The 13,091-nt window shown below is 28.1% G+C and overlaps 1 protein-coding gene across 4 annotated transcripts in view; it reads left to right on the top strand.

The window, feature by feature from the left end:
* The first annotated feature begins 5,003 nt into the window (after window positions 1-5,003).
* Window positions 5,004-13,091, top strand: part of cher (filamin A protein cher) — a 570,661-nt gene continuing 562,573 nt past the window's right edge. For all 4 annotated transcript variants that reach the window (XM_075363574.1, XM_075363565.1, XM_075363566.1 and 1 more), the window contains exon 1: window positions 5,004-5,514. In XM_075363574.1, the coding sequence (XP_075219689.1) occupies window positions 5,169-5,514 (346 nt within the window). In that variant the 5' untranslated portion in view covers window positions 5,004-5,168. The remainder of the gene's footprint in view (window positions 5,515-13,091) is intronic.

The following is a 13,091-nucleotide window of genomic DNA, read 5'->3' as shown; positions in this document are numbered from 1 at the left end:
CTGTCCTTGAACAGGAAATGAAGTCCTGGGATAATCCACAATTAGTTCCTCCATCGGATCACTCTGAGAGTGCCACTGGCTGTACTGGTCAGGCATCCTCATTGAGGAATTAGCTCATCCATAGAATTAGAATGAGAAAGATAAGATCTAGGAAGGGCCCCTTTACCGTTTCTTGAAAATGGTGGGTAATAAAAAGGATGATTCACTTTTGGAGTATGGAAGAAGTAACGAAAACCAGATGAAAACACAAGACGATCTCGTTGCAGCAGGTGCTCATCTAACCAAAATACCTTAGGAATTCATATTTTTACTTGGATAGGAATAGCATATTGATGATTAATGATTTTGCATTGAACAACTTAAATATATTCTGCAGCTAAAATTTCTTCTCCTCTAGAAATTAGAGCCAACCGAGAACAATCCCTGAGATTTTATGGTGTATAAAAGTATCCGACTGAACTACAAACATTGAGGCTGACCCTCGTTGAATGTGAAAGCAATTAGCTTTAGTCTGTTAAAAAACTTTAACTAGTTCAAAATAGCATAGTTGCTGAAAATTTATAAACTCATGATAAAATTACAGAAAATTAGGTGTTTAGGAAGTACCAGTTCAAAATTAGTTTAATTTTGAAAAAATTGTCTTCTTGAATTGAAAAAAGTAGCAGTGTCATAAAATGAAGTATAATGTAACAGCAGCTATGATGCTGCCAATGATAAGTGTATCTGAAAATATTTTAACAGAGGTAAAACATTAATTATTTTGTTTAAATTTGATTAGTATATTGTAACTCAAAATCAACAATTTTGAGTAGCTATATTTAAAATTATTGCTCATGTACAATAACACTAAGATTCTTTTAAAAATAATTTTTAGTTAGAGATTTCATCATATCCTGATGTTTTACGGATAATAGAACAAAAAACAAATAGTTTCGTATTTTCATAAAATGTGTATCTAGTAGAAGTTTTTAAATGATGGAATTTAGGAAGTAACCTGGCTCTGGTTAATGGGAATAATGATATGTAGTAGTGCTTATCAACAACACCGCATAATATAAGAATTCACGCAAGAGAATTCTCTTAGCCTCTTTCCCTTCAACTTCAACATTTAACCTGCATGAGGTGCCCCTGCTAAGCCAAACAACCTAGTGGAAGGTCACAGATATCCAACCGCAGTGGAAAACTGGGTCATTGAACAGATTTGTATAAGGAACTGGCAGTTTTATTCTCATTGTAGGGAGCTTCAACCTGAATGGGTGTTAACTTCACACTGTCTCAGGAAATAAGCAATAAGTTTACCATCTGAATTTTGGTGAAGAAACTAACAATTGTGTGTGTGGACACTTAGTGGCAGCCTCACTACTAGGATAAAGTACTCTGCATATAACTCACATGTCTGAAGTTTTTAATCCATGAAACAAAATCGGAGCAAAGTGATAGAAGGCTCTGATTTTCTCTGTACCAAGTAATGGAAGAGACATGAAAAAAGAAACTAAAATTGTATATTGTAAGTATTGGAGTAGTCTCTAATTTGAAAGAGAAATGAAAGAAAAAAAAATTATTACATCTTTTCTGTCATCAGTCCTTTGTTGGAAATTTTTCCTTCAGATAGTTTGGCCAAAAGACTGGTATTGATTCTAAACTGTTTTTTCATCTGTATGTATAAAAATCTTAATTACTTTAAAAAATATAATTTTACAGTGATTCCAACATACAATAATATTTTTGATATGAAGAAGTCATCATTTTTTTGACATACATTTTTATACATACTCTACAAAAACTTAAATGGAGATGAAAAATCAAATACACATGACTTATAAAATAACTGACAGTCAAATGATGGTATAAAAATGACAAAATGTGATCTGTCATTTTAAGGTATGGCACATTATGAGAGTGTTTATCATTTATTGAACTTTATTAGAGACCTGAACCTTGAAAAAAAATTTCCAGAATTTTTTACTTAAAATTATGTATAATTTGTAGGTACATTATAGTAATTTATGTAAAAAAAAAAATAGATTTTGTGCTTTAATCACTTTTTGAATTGAATGTCTCCTATGATATCCACCTGGTTTTATTAGAAAAATTTACATGAGGGTACTGAAAAATTGCTCTTCTGTCCACCCTCCCCTTTTCTTCGCTTTCTTTTGAAGAGTGTTAAAAAACATTCCTAGCACTATACTGTTTGTAATAAAACAAATTTGAAGAATGACTAATCCAATTTTTTTTAAAAGTGGAACTCATGGTAGATCATTAATGAATCGTTCAGCAGTAAGCATCATATGAACTAAAGTACATAACAATTTTTGTGAAGGTGTCAAAACAATAAACTGGACAATTGTTATAGTCTCATATTTCAGTGAAGTATGTGGCAGGTAGATTACTGCTAGATCCTGGGTCATTTATGGCAATGGCTATGCTGTGACTATCAGAAAAAAAGATCAGATTCTAAAGAGGCTCTAAGAAGGAATTGGAGGCTTCACAGCAAAAGGTTTGAAGAAAGATATTATAATGTATATGAATATTTTATTGATATATTGAAGTTAAGTCAGTTTTCATTGCATTATTTTAATTTTTTTTAATTTCTCAAAAATGTCTGCAGATAATTTGATAAAATTTTCAAAATACATCATTGACATTACATACAACTGACTTAACACCATACGATTTTTTTATAAAGTTTTATAAAACATTTAATCAAGGTAAAAATTGAAATGTTTGTCAAAATTATTTTCTCTGATTTATATAAACTAACATTTAAAAATCCTGTGGCACTGGCTTTAAAACGATCTGATAAAACACTGGTAAAAATTGGAAGGTGACTTTATACACAGATTAAGCAGACTATAAAAATGTTCCTTATATTAATATGGAGAAGTATACAAGATACTCTCCTATAACAAGAATTAATAAATAATATCATTTTGATATTTGTTTACTTTAAATAAACTTATTTTCATCACTTTTATGTGATTATTTGGAACAAAGCTACAGTAAAAAGTTTTGCATGACAAGATTATTGTAATGAAAATTATTTTGAAATATTTTAAAAAGTTTTTTGAATATTTAAAAAATAAAACGTACAAAAAATAGTTATCAATTTTTCTACTGAAATGAAATGTAAAATTTAACATTTTGTTCAAAATAATGTTTTTCTGTATCCAGAGGGATATATATTCCCAAATTTGTAAGTGAAGTGAAGATATACAAGAATTTATCATATGAGTATCAAAATGCTCCTATTTGTTTAAAGCTCTTTAAGTGTGATGGGTTTTTTTTTTCAAGTAATGTTATTAAAGTAAATTTTATAAGAGATATAAAGAGATTATATTTTATAAGAGAAAGTAAATTTTATAATTGATCTTCTGTGAAAAATTTCTGGTTAAGTCCTTGTTCTAGATCTTTCTGTTCTTGTTACTATAGTATGAAGGTTTAGGGATAAAATAATATTCTTCCGCTTGCTGACTAAATACTTCTATTTGAATCCATTTTTTATTGGCTCAAGTACATTAACTAAACCCAGTTACCTGTTAACCAAGCCTGCTTAGGGTGAATTAAAAAAAATAGTCTCATGCTAGGAGTTAAATTCAGGACCAAACTATACTATTCTACACTACAGCCACAACAAACTGTCCAATAACCAGAAATGTTTATTGTTAAGCAGAGCAACCTGTTTTTTTATCACCATGATTCATTATAATTTATGAAGAATGTATGATTTATAATTTTTTGAATGTAAAACTAGTAAAGTTATTGTGAAATATTATCTTATTAAAACAGCATTATTGTTATACAGAACTGTATCTTAGTTAGGAAAATTGTAGTTGATCCAAAGTTGAAGAACTGTATGTACTTAAGGAATGTCGAAGGGAGCGAAAAGAAATTATGTTTGTTAAAGTTTAGTGATGAAGCTTATGAGTTGAAGTAATGTTAAATTATGTTTAATAAAATTTACTGATGTTTAATAATAAAATCTTTTTAGGGTTATTGATAGTTTTTATTCATAACCAAATTATGATATGTTTTTAATTTGTGAGTACATAAGTAAATAAATATATATACAAATATACATGCATTTACCCTCTTTGATCCTCACCAGACCTATTATCAACTATTATATGAAGTCTGTGTAGCACTGCATTACGTCTAGAGTCATGGAATAAATGATAGGAGTATGCACAACTAAATAATGATTATAAACTTGCATACAACAAAATGAATACAACTACACAGGATGCAGATTTCTAATCAGTAAGGAAGGTGTTGCAAGGATGTTTGTTTTATAGTTATATTTTAATGAAATTTCTGAGTAATGTAAAAGAAAAAGAAAGGAAAAATATGTAATTACTTTATTCACTCTCCACATGTTCGTTCGTAATTTTAAAGTGTTGAGGAAGGTATCCACTGTTAAATGAATAGGTTAGAATATTATTATAATATGGTTTTATAAATCGTTATGTAAATATTCATAATTTTGAGGTCGTAAACGTTGATAATGTTTTGAAGACATTCATCAAGTTAGTATGCGTTATTTTACATGCTGCGTAACACTTTTAAACATAATATGCAAAAATTTAGATTTCACAATGATTTTTTTTGGATATTTTAAAAATATTTTTGTTTCAGTTTGATAAAATTCAGAATTTTAACTATTTGTAATCGCTTATTGTAGTGTAAGCTGTTTTATCTTGGTTATTTGTCGATCATATGGTAGCAGATAATAATTATGTCTTGAAGAGAAAGTGTCAAGAGAAGAGAATCGATAAGGATTGTATTGCTATTAAGAAAGTCATTTCATGACCATATCGGGAATCGAACTTGTGTCTGTGCGTGTACATAGGTCTTATTAGACGGTCATGGTGTTATTGGTGGTTTTCGTGTAGGTAGTGGTGGTGAGAAATGGGGCCATGCCACTATGACTAATAACACAAAGTTATAAGGGAGGGGGGTTTATTTTTAACCGAGTGTCTGTTCTTTTGACTTTGGCAGTACGAGCCTAGGGTCCGTTGGTGCGTCTTGTCTTCGCGTACGAACGTATACGACATAATATTCATTCGTTCATAAACTTTGTTTTTAGCGCGCGTGTTTGACGGTGTAGTCTATCCTCCAGGGAAAAGTAAGCGTACATCTTCTGTACACCAGGTAGCGCTGCTATCTCCAGAATGAATAACAATGCGACTCAACACGAGCCGGTCAGTGACAATCTCGATGACGAGATGGTGGCCACGGAGCGTGAACTTGCCGAGGATGCGCGGTGGAAACGTATACAGCAAAACACCTTTACGAGGTGGGCTAACGAGCATTTAAAAACTGTTAGCAAACATATCGGTAATTTGGAAACGGATTTGTGCGACGGATTGCGTTTAATAACGTTGGTCGAAGTGCTGTCAGGAAAGCGATTACCGAAACACAACAAGAGACCGACTTTCAGATCCCAGAAGCTGGAAAATGTTTCGGTCGCTCTTAAGTTCTTAGAAGAAGATGAAGCTATAAGGATCGTCAACATAGGTGAGTAGAAGTACTTTGTTGTGTGCACGTGGCTGCTTGTTCGAAAAGCGCATGTCATGTCTTGGTCGACTCGGATGGTTACGACGACCTACCGGTTTTATTTTAGACAGACCGATCGTGCGGTTGGCTCTGGCACATCGCCGAACTCGCCGTTTGCATAAATACAAGCATTCACTTCAACGGCTGATGAGCTTATGTTTTCCCTCGATTCCATATATTTAATTGTAATTCAAAATAAATATAAAACTAACACGTTCCACTTTAATCGCAACGTTAAATTAGTTTTAGTTCTTTTATAAAGGAAATTATATAAGCAATCTTTTTATTACAAATTTCTAAATATTTACATTTGTTTCTGAATAAAATAAATTAAAAACAAAAGTGGTAGTAATATTCCTTGTATAAATATTAATGGTTTTAAAATTTCGCGGTATATTTTTTATATTTTCATGTTAACTCGGGCCCCACCCTCTTTTATACCAGTACGCTTCTAACTAGTAAGATGCGTTTTGTCCGGTCAAAAAACCGGTTGTGAATGTACGGGTTCTTGAACTTTTAAATTAAGGACATGCATTTATCATATATTTTACAATTTTTAGTTTCTCGTTTTAATTTGTATAAAAAGTAAAGATTTTTCTCCTTTTATTTAGCCATAACCATGTGTTATTTAGTTAAAATAATTTTTTACCTGTAAAAAAAAATATGTAGTTGCATGTTTATATTTAAAAAATCAATTTTAACTACAACTGGCTTTACTGAGAAAAATATTTTCCAGTTAGATTCCATATGAAGTTATTCGTTCGATATATATTTTTAAAGATTAGTTCTTAAACAATTTTTTTTTATGTATACATCCTTCTAGAATTACGAAAATGTAAAAACATCTCTTTCGTCGGAATTAGTGGGAAAACGTGTTTATAAAATGCATATTTAAAACATTTATATTACTTCCCTTGAAATTTTTTTTTTTGTTAAACTGTAATTTGAAGGAATGAATTACATAAACCTTTTTTATCAAAAAGGATAGATCTCTCATTAAAAAAAAGTTTTGAGCTGTGGTAAATTTTATGGATTTTATTTTTTAATAAGACATATCTCGAATTAATAAATAAGGAACGATTTTGGCGCAGCGCAGTAGATCTACCGTTTTAGAAAAGGGGCAAATTGTTTGCCCCTTTTCTAAAATTAGTTTATAAAATGCACCCTGAAATAATAAATAAAATGGAATTTGGGTTTCCCGTGAATTTAAAAAATAACCCAGATTTCAAATAAAGTTTAATTGTTCTTGAATGGTACACGAACAAGAGACAATTTTTTCTCATGATTTTCTTCTTTACATAAAAAATAACTCAGCTATAATCTGTGTGAAACGGTTTATTTGTATATTTATGCCTATAAATTAATATAAAATTTTAAATTTAATATAAATTTGTTTGTGTTACACATGAAACTCACATTTTAATGTCATATTTATTAACGTAGATTTAACTCTTTAATAATAATAAATAATTTAGATAATGTAAGTTACGACTTAGTATAGTTAGTTTTTTCGCTGCAGTATGAACCGTTAACTGTGTATATCAAAAGTATATTGTATCATAACATCCTATTTACGCTGCAATGAATTCTGATAATAGAATTAAAATTTACTGCGTTAATTATAATCGTTTTATTTATAATATTAAACATTATTTATGATTAGAATACGTTTAAATTATATATTGTTATAAAACAAGAAAATTTTGGAATATTAATAAACTGTATAATGTTTATATTTAACGATTAAACCTTTTTTATTACACGATGTATCTTAGTAAACGAAGTGTTTTTTATTTGGCACTAAGATATTCGATGGTAAGGTTTATTAAAAAAAAATTAAAAATAACTTCTGTAAACACCCGTTAAATTAAATTTTAAAATTTATCAGAACTTTATTAGTGTAATTTTTGCCTTATTCTCAAATTATTTCACACAATTTTATTTTTAAATTTTAAATAGAACTGAATTCATATGAAATAAGTAATAAAAGAATTCTGTTTAAGCTTAGGTTTGGATATATCCGGTCGGATAATCGGATCAGCAGTTTTTTAACCGATTACTAACATACAAAAAGAGTAGTCAAAATTAAAAACGTTGCAAAATCGCATCGATAATTTGAGTTACGCACTTCAGTCCAAAATTTCGAAAAAAAAAATATCAGGACTTTATTTGTATTTATATCTTTATATCAAAATTTATTTACAATATGTAGGCTAATTATTATTCCCATTAAATGGACATTCCGTCGAATAAAAAAGGGAAAATAAAAAATAAATAGTGGCTGCATTTTATAAATAAATACAACCACTATCTATATATTTTCTCTTTATTATATATTATTATAGATAGCGTCAGGAATAACACGTTTATATTTCACCAATGACAAAAAAACTATTCCAGCATTTGATTGGTAGGATCAAGGAAAACTTATCGGAGCAGCGTTATTTAATTAAAAAAACAAAATGGTTGTAGTTCAAAACCTAATAATGACATGAAATAATAGATAGGTTATGCAAATATGTGAAGAAAATTAATAAAGTTGATAAAAAATAAAATTAAACGTTTTTAAAGTGTACGTTATATGAGTTTATAAAAACCCAAGGTTTATTATATTTTTTATTATTATTATTATTTTAATTATATAACAACTTATTAAAAATAATATATGTATATTTTTTGTAAAAAGATATTTTTTAATATTTAATTTTTGAGTAAATTGTTCGGAATTTATTTTTAGATAATTAAATTACATATTTACAAATAGAAATAATTTCTGGTGTGATAAAATTATTATTTTTTAAAATAAAATTTACTTAAAACTGGTCCCTACGATTTATATTTACTGGTACTAAACGAAAATTTGACAACTACTTTTCTGTATCTGGAATAAAACTTTTTGATTTTTGAAGTAGCTGGAAAGGCAATATTAAGTTTTAGACGAATATTTGTAGACGATGGTAAATACTTTATATTAATTTTTTAAGCTGTTCAGAAAAAAGCAATAAAATTTGATTTCGTTGTAAACAAAATCATTTTGGTGTTCCATGAAAATTTCTTCTGTTGTACGTCAAAAAATTTTACATTTGGGTAAAAAAAAAACATTACTGTTATCGTTAATTGAATTATTATCCACGTGGTTAGGGATGTTATATTCTACTAGGAAGCAAAATACAACAATTTTAAATTGTTATAATCCATCCAAAAAATGATTTCTTTAAACTGTTAACTTGAAGAGCAGTGAAGCTAATTAAAATTTAAATATTTTAAACGTAAATAGGTTCATAATTTTAATAAACAGATCATAATTAAATCGATAGAAAACTTCCAGCTTAACTTTAGACCGCTCTACATTTTAAAACCAGAGTTTCAAACAAAACATGATTTTACGTTCTTGACATGTGTGAAAAATCAATGAATATAATTACGTAATGTCTAGTCCTTGAGAAAAATATGTATTAAACGTGTACTTTTATGTATTAGATTCACGACCTCGTAAATAAATATTTGTGTACCCGATATTTTTGTGACGTTTCATTATTATTTTGTTGAAAAAAATGTTTAATTAATAATTTTTTATTTTCTCTAAAAGGAGGATTTTTCATCACTCAGAAAAAACCGTTCTGGAATTACTGATACAGATAAAATTCTACTAAACGATTTTTTATTAAAAAAATATAATTAGTCATATTAAAAAACAAGTCAATTGTTTTTAAAGGGGAAAAAATTAGTTTAGGATGATCTGAAACCTGTTTTAAGAGAACATTCTTTTTATAATTAATAATAATTTCAAGTTCGACGGGTGGTATGTTTTTATCGAATTTTTAATTAAAAAAAAATTAACGTTTTTTTTTTGTTAACTCAATATTATTATTACAAAAAGAAAATAAACAAAGTATATTTTCACAACATTTATTTAAAAAATCATCTCTATAAAAAATCATTCGTAGCATCTGATGTTTATTATCAGAATACATCCACCTGTATTCTCTTCGTAATATCTAAGGAAGGTACTGCGTACATAAACAGCTGTGATTTTTTTAAATAAATTTTTTGTTAATCAAATTACATATTTTGTTTATTTTCTTTTGGTTATGATGTATTTTCATCAAGTAACGGTTTAATCCATCGATTATTTGATATTATTATTAATCTTACCAATGCAAATAAGTTTTTAGCCTTGTTTAAAGCATATTTTTATAAAAAAAACATTCATCTGTATCATGTTGTCCCCGGTTCTTAAATAATTTGAGTCCGCGCGACCAATGTTTCCATTAATATAGCAATAATTACATATTTTAATTTTGATGTTTTTGCGATTAGTTATTACTGTAAAATCTCCAAAGCTGCTTGATAATGGCCTTTCGACCAATATTTTTACAATAACAGGCAATAATGTCTAATAATCTAAACTGAAAAAAAAGTAAAAGATTATTTCTATAATCCTGTGAAAATTATTTGGAAATGCATACCAAATTTATATCATATTTTTCAAAATTTTATAAATAAATTTTATTTTATACTTTATATTGTATAATTTTAAAGGAACATAAAAAATGTTATAAAAAATTCATGAAGAGACTAAAAATATATAATAAATTTAAGTATTCTGCATAAAAATAATAAATATATCAAAATTGTACGAACATTTTTGGGGAGACCAGATTTGAAATTTTGCCAAAATTTCAAATAATCGTGCTTGTGATGAGAAATTAGTTGCTGATTTTACTTTAAAAAAAAAGAAGAAATCATTGTTTTCCTACTTGAATTTTATCTACCCTCCAGTTATGATGCTAATTATCGTGTCATTCATCCGCTTGAATTAGGCGAAGTAGCTGGTCTAAAAATTTGACTCACTTTACACTATTATTTGGTCTTTATCTGTTGATATTGTAAGTTTTAGGGCTAAACCAAATTATCTTCTTGCTATAAAAAAGAAATCCTTCGCATAAAAATTTCTACGTTGTTTATTTCCGTATTCGCGCGATCTATTTATTTTTTATTTAAGATGTACGTTTGTGTTGGCCTTCATTCTGAATATTACCGCCAGACTGGCTCGACAAAAATTCTTCGAAAATTGCTCAAAAAAAATGTATATATATGGGGCATTTATGAAATTAAATTTTGTACAAAATAGAAAGGGAGATCGGTAGTTTTTGCCGTTTTGAATTTGTTATTTTTTATTTAGCGGTCGTAGAAAATTTAGTTTTAGTACGATGAAATTACTTATTTAAGTACAAACTTAAAATTTAAACTTTTATGTCGATATAGGGATATGGGATGTTCAACATTATTTCTTTTGCCTTTTTTTTCTTTTTTCAGTTTTTGTCACATATCTTGAAAACCCGTAAACTAAAAAAAGTTGAAATCTGGCTATATATATTCATAAATCCCAGTTTCGACCTGATTTTTAACTCTATCGGAAAAGGGGCCATCACCATACTCTTTTTTCTTTTTTTCCTAGCAAACTATAATTTTTTTAACCTTTTTGAATAGCATTGCTTCAAATCGGGCGGCAACTTATTGAAATAAATAATTACTCTAATAATTAAAATTTTAACCCAAAAAAAACAAAGGGATTGAATCGAGCGCGTATTTAAAATATCAATTTATTTCTAAACTTTAATTTTCAAATTCAACCGTATCTAGTATTTATATAGACTCTACATGGGAACTTTTTTTTAAAAGTGGTTCCTAATGGGTCAGGACTTAAAAATTTAAACAATTTTTTATAATCTTTGATATTTTGTTTTTCAACTTGTGGCTGCTGTTAAAAATGCTGTATGAGATAGCTGTCGAGCAACGGGATCAAATGGGGGGCAATTCTTTAACTAAAAATTTTTTTTTTTATAGCTATTATACTCTAAATACAGTAAAATTTTGAAGATAAAAAAACATGTATTCAAGAGAGTCCACTGAAATCCAACATTTTTTTTTAATAAGACCTTTTATTTTTTCTCAATTAAACTTTTAATACTGAATAATTTTAAGTCATTTGATCAAGGGGTAATAGTAAATCATAACTTTTTTTTTTTTACTGAAAATTCTGATATTTTTCACAATTGTAGTATAAATATTGCATAATTAAGTAATTAAAAATTTTATCTTGTATTTGAAATCGAAATTTGTCAAAGGCAATGTTGGGAGAGCTTTGAAACCCTTTCTTTAATTGCATGAAGAAAATTATTTTATATAATATTTTGCGTGTTTATGTTTTTGAATGATTTAGTTTTTTGTTTTGTCCTTGAACTTATTTTATATTTATTAATGTAAAAATGTATGTGATTGTTTTTATCCCACGCCTTTTTTATATAGAATACCGTGTGTGTTTATAAATATACACTATTGAATGTTTATTGAACTATATAAAATTACTTTTTTACCTTTTGGTTACGGTTTTATTTTCTTCGTTATTTCCCATATAAATACAGTTTATTTATAAAAAACCTAACTGTTTTTAAAATTCTGTTATTTTCTCTATTCTAGGTGGCTGATTTTAACATTAATATCAATTCTTTTGTTATTATTTACAAAAAAAGTAAATAATAATAGTAAATAAATTAAAAAGAACTATTTTCCTTGTTTATTTTTCCCTTATTAAAATAAGGATTATTTTAATTACCTTTGATTTGAGGTAATTACATTATTTCTGATAAATATGCAAAGCTTTTATACCACATCTCCAAAACATACTCGAATTATAAGCTCTATACCATTAACATGTACTTTTAACTGCATTATAAACATAAAAATACATATTAAATCATCGGTTGGTCGAAAGGTCATCATCTTCACCAATTTGTTATTTTAAATCGATTTAAATTACCATTTTAACAGTTTTAATTGGTTTTTAGAATTAAGCTAATGAAACTGCGTCAATAATATCGGTCATATACTGGAAAGAGGTTTTCTTCCAAAAATCGTGGTAAGGAATATTAAAGGAGACAGTTCTTTCATCTATCGGTTGTGGTCGATGGTAGCCGATGATACCACAGTTTCATTGAAGAGACGCATACGTTAATATGTCAACAACAAAAAAATTGCCGAATAAATTCAGAAATAATGCGCAAATCACTGAAAATCTCAGCATCATAAATATTTATTCCTTAAAACAATAACTGTATATTCTTCCTTAATGGGAACTAAGTCTCTGTTTCTTATATAGGGTTTTATTTTAGAAGGGATGGGAGGCCCAGCTTAACGCGATAAGTATTCCAACCGTTATGCTTACTGTGCTATCTTCGGGCAGGAAATAAGAGTCTGGACGGATTTACAGGTTCCGGAATTCTTTGTATGAATGTAACGCGGTGTAACCTATACTGAAGGATTCCAAAATAAGTAAAAGGGTAGAGGAAAAGAAAAAAGGATATTTATGTAAGTGTTGATCTATCCACGGAAGAAACTTAACAAAAAACAAATAATTCTTTTCGGAGGATAGCTTCAAGGTTTCCTTCTGGGAGTAGGGTACTCAGAACTTCTCAGGAGATCAGCGTATTCTAATCTACAAAAATAATTAAACATTTTTTATTTTGATTATCTTA

This window comes from Lycorma delicatula, chromosome 4 (assembly GCF_047948215.1).
Source record: "Lycorma delicatula isolate Av1 chromosome 4, ASM4794821v1, whole genome shotgun sequence".
Taxonomy (NCBI): Eukaryota; Metazoa; Arthropoda; class Insecta; order Hemiptera; family Fulgoridae; genus Lycorma; species Lycorma delicatula.
The sequence above is the reverse complement of the archived record's forward strand: the minus strand, read 5'-3'. Positions and strand labels throughout refer to the sequence as shown.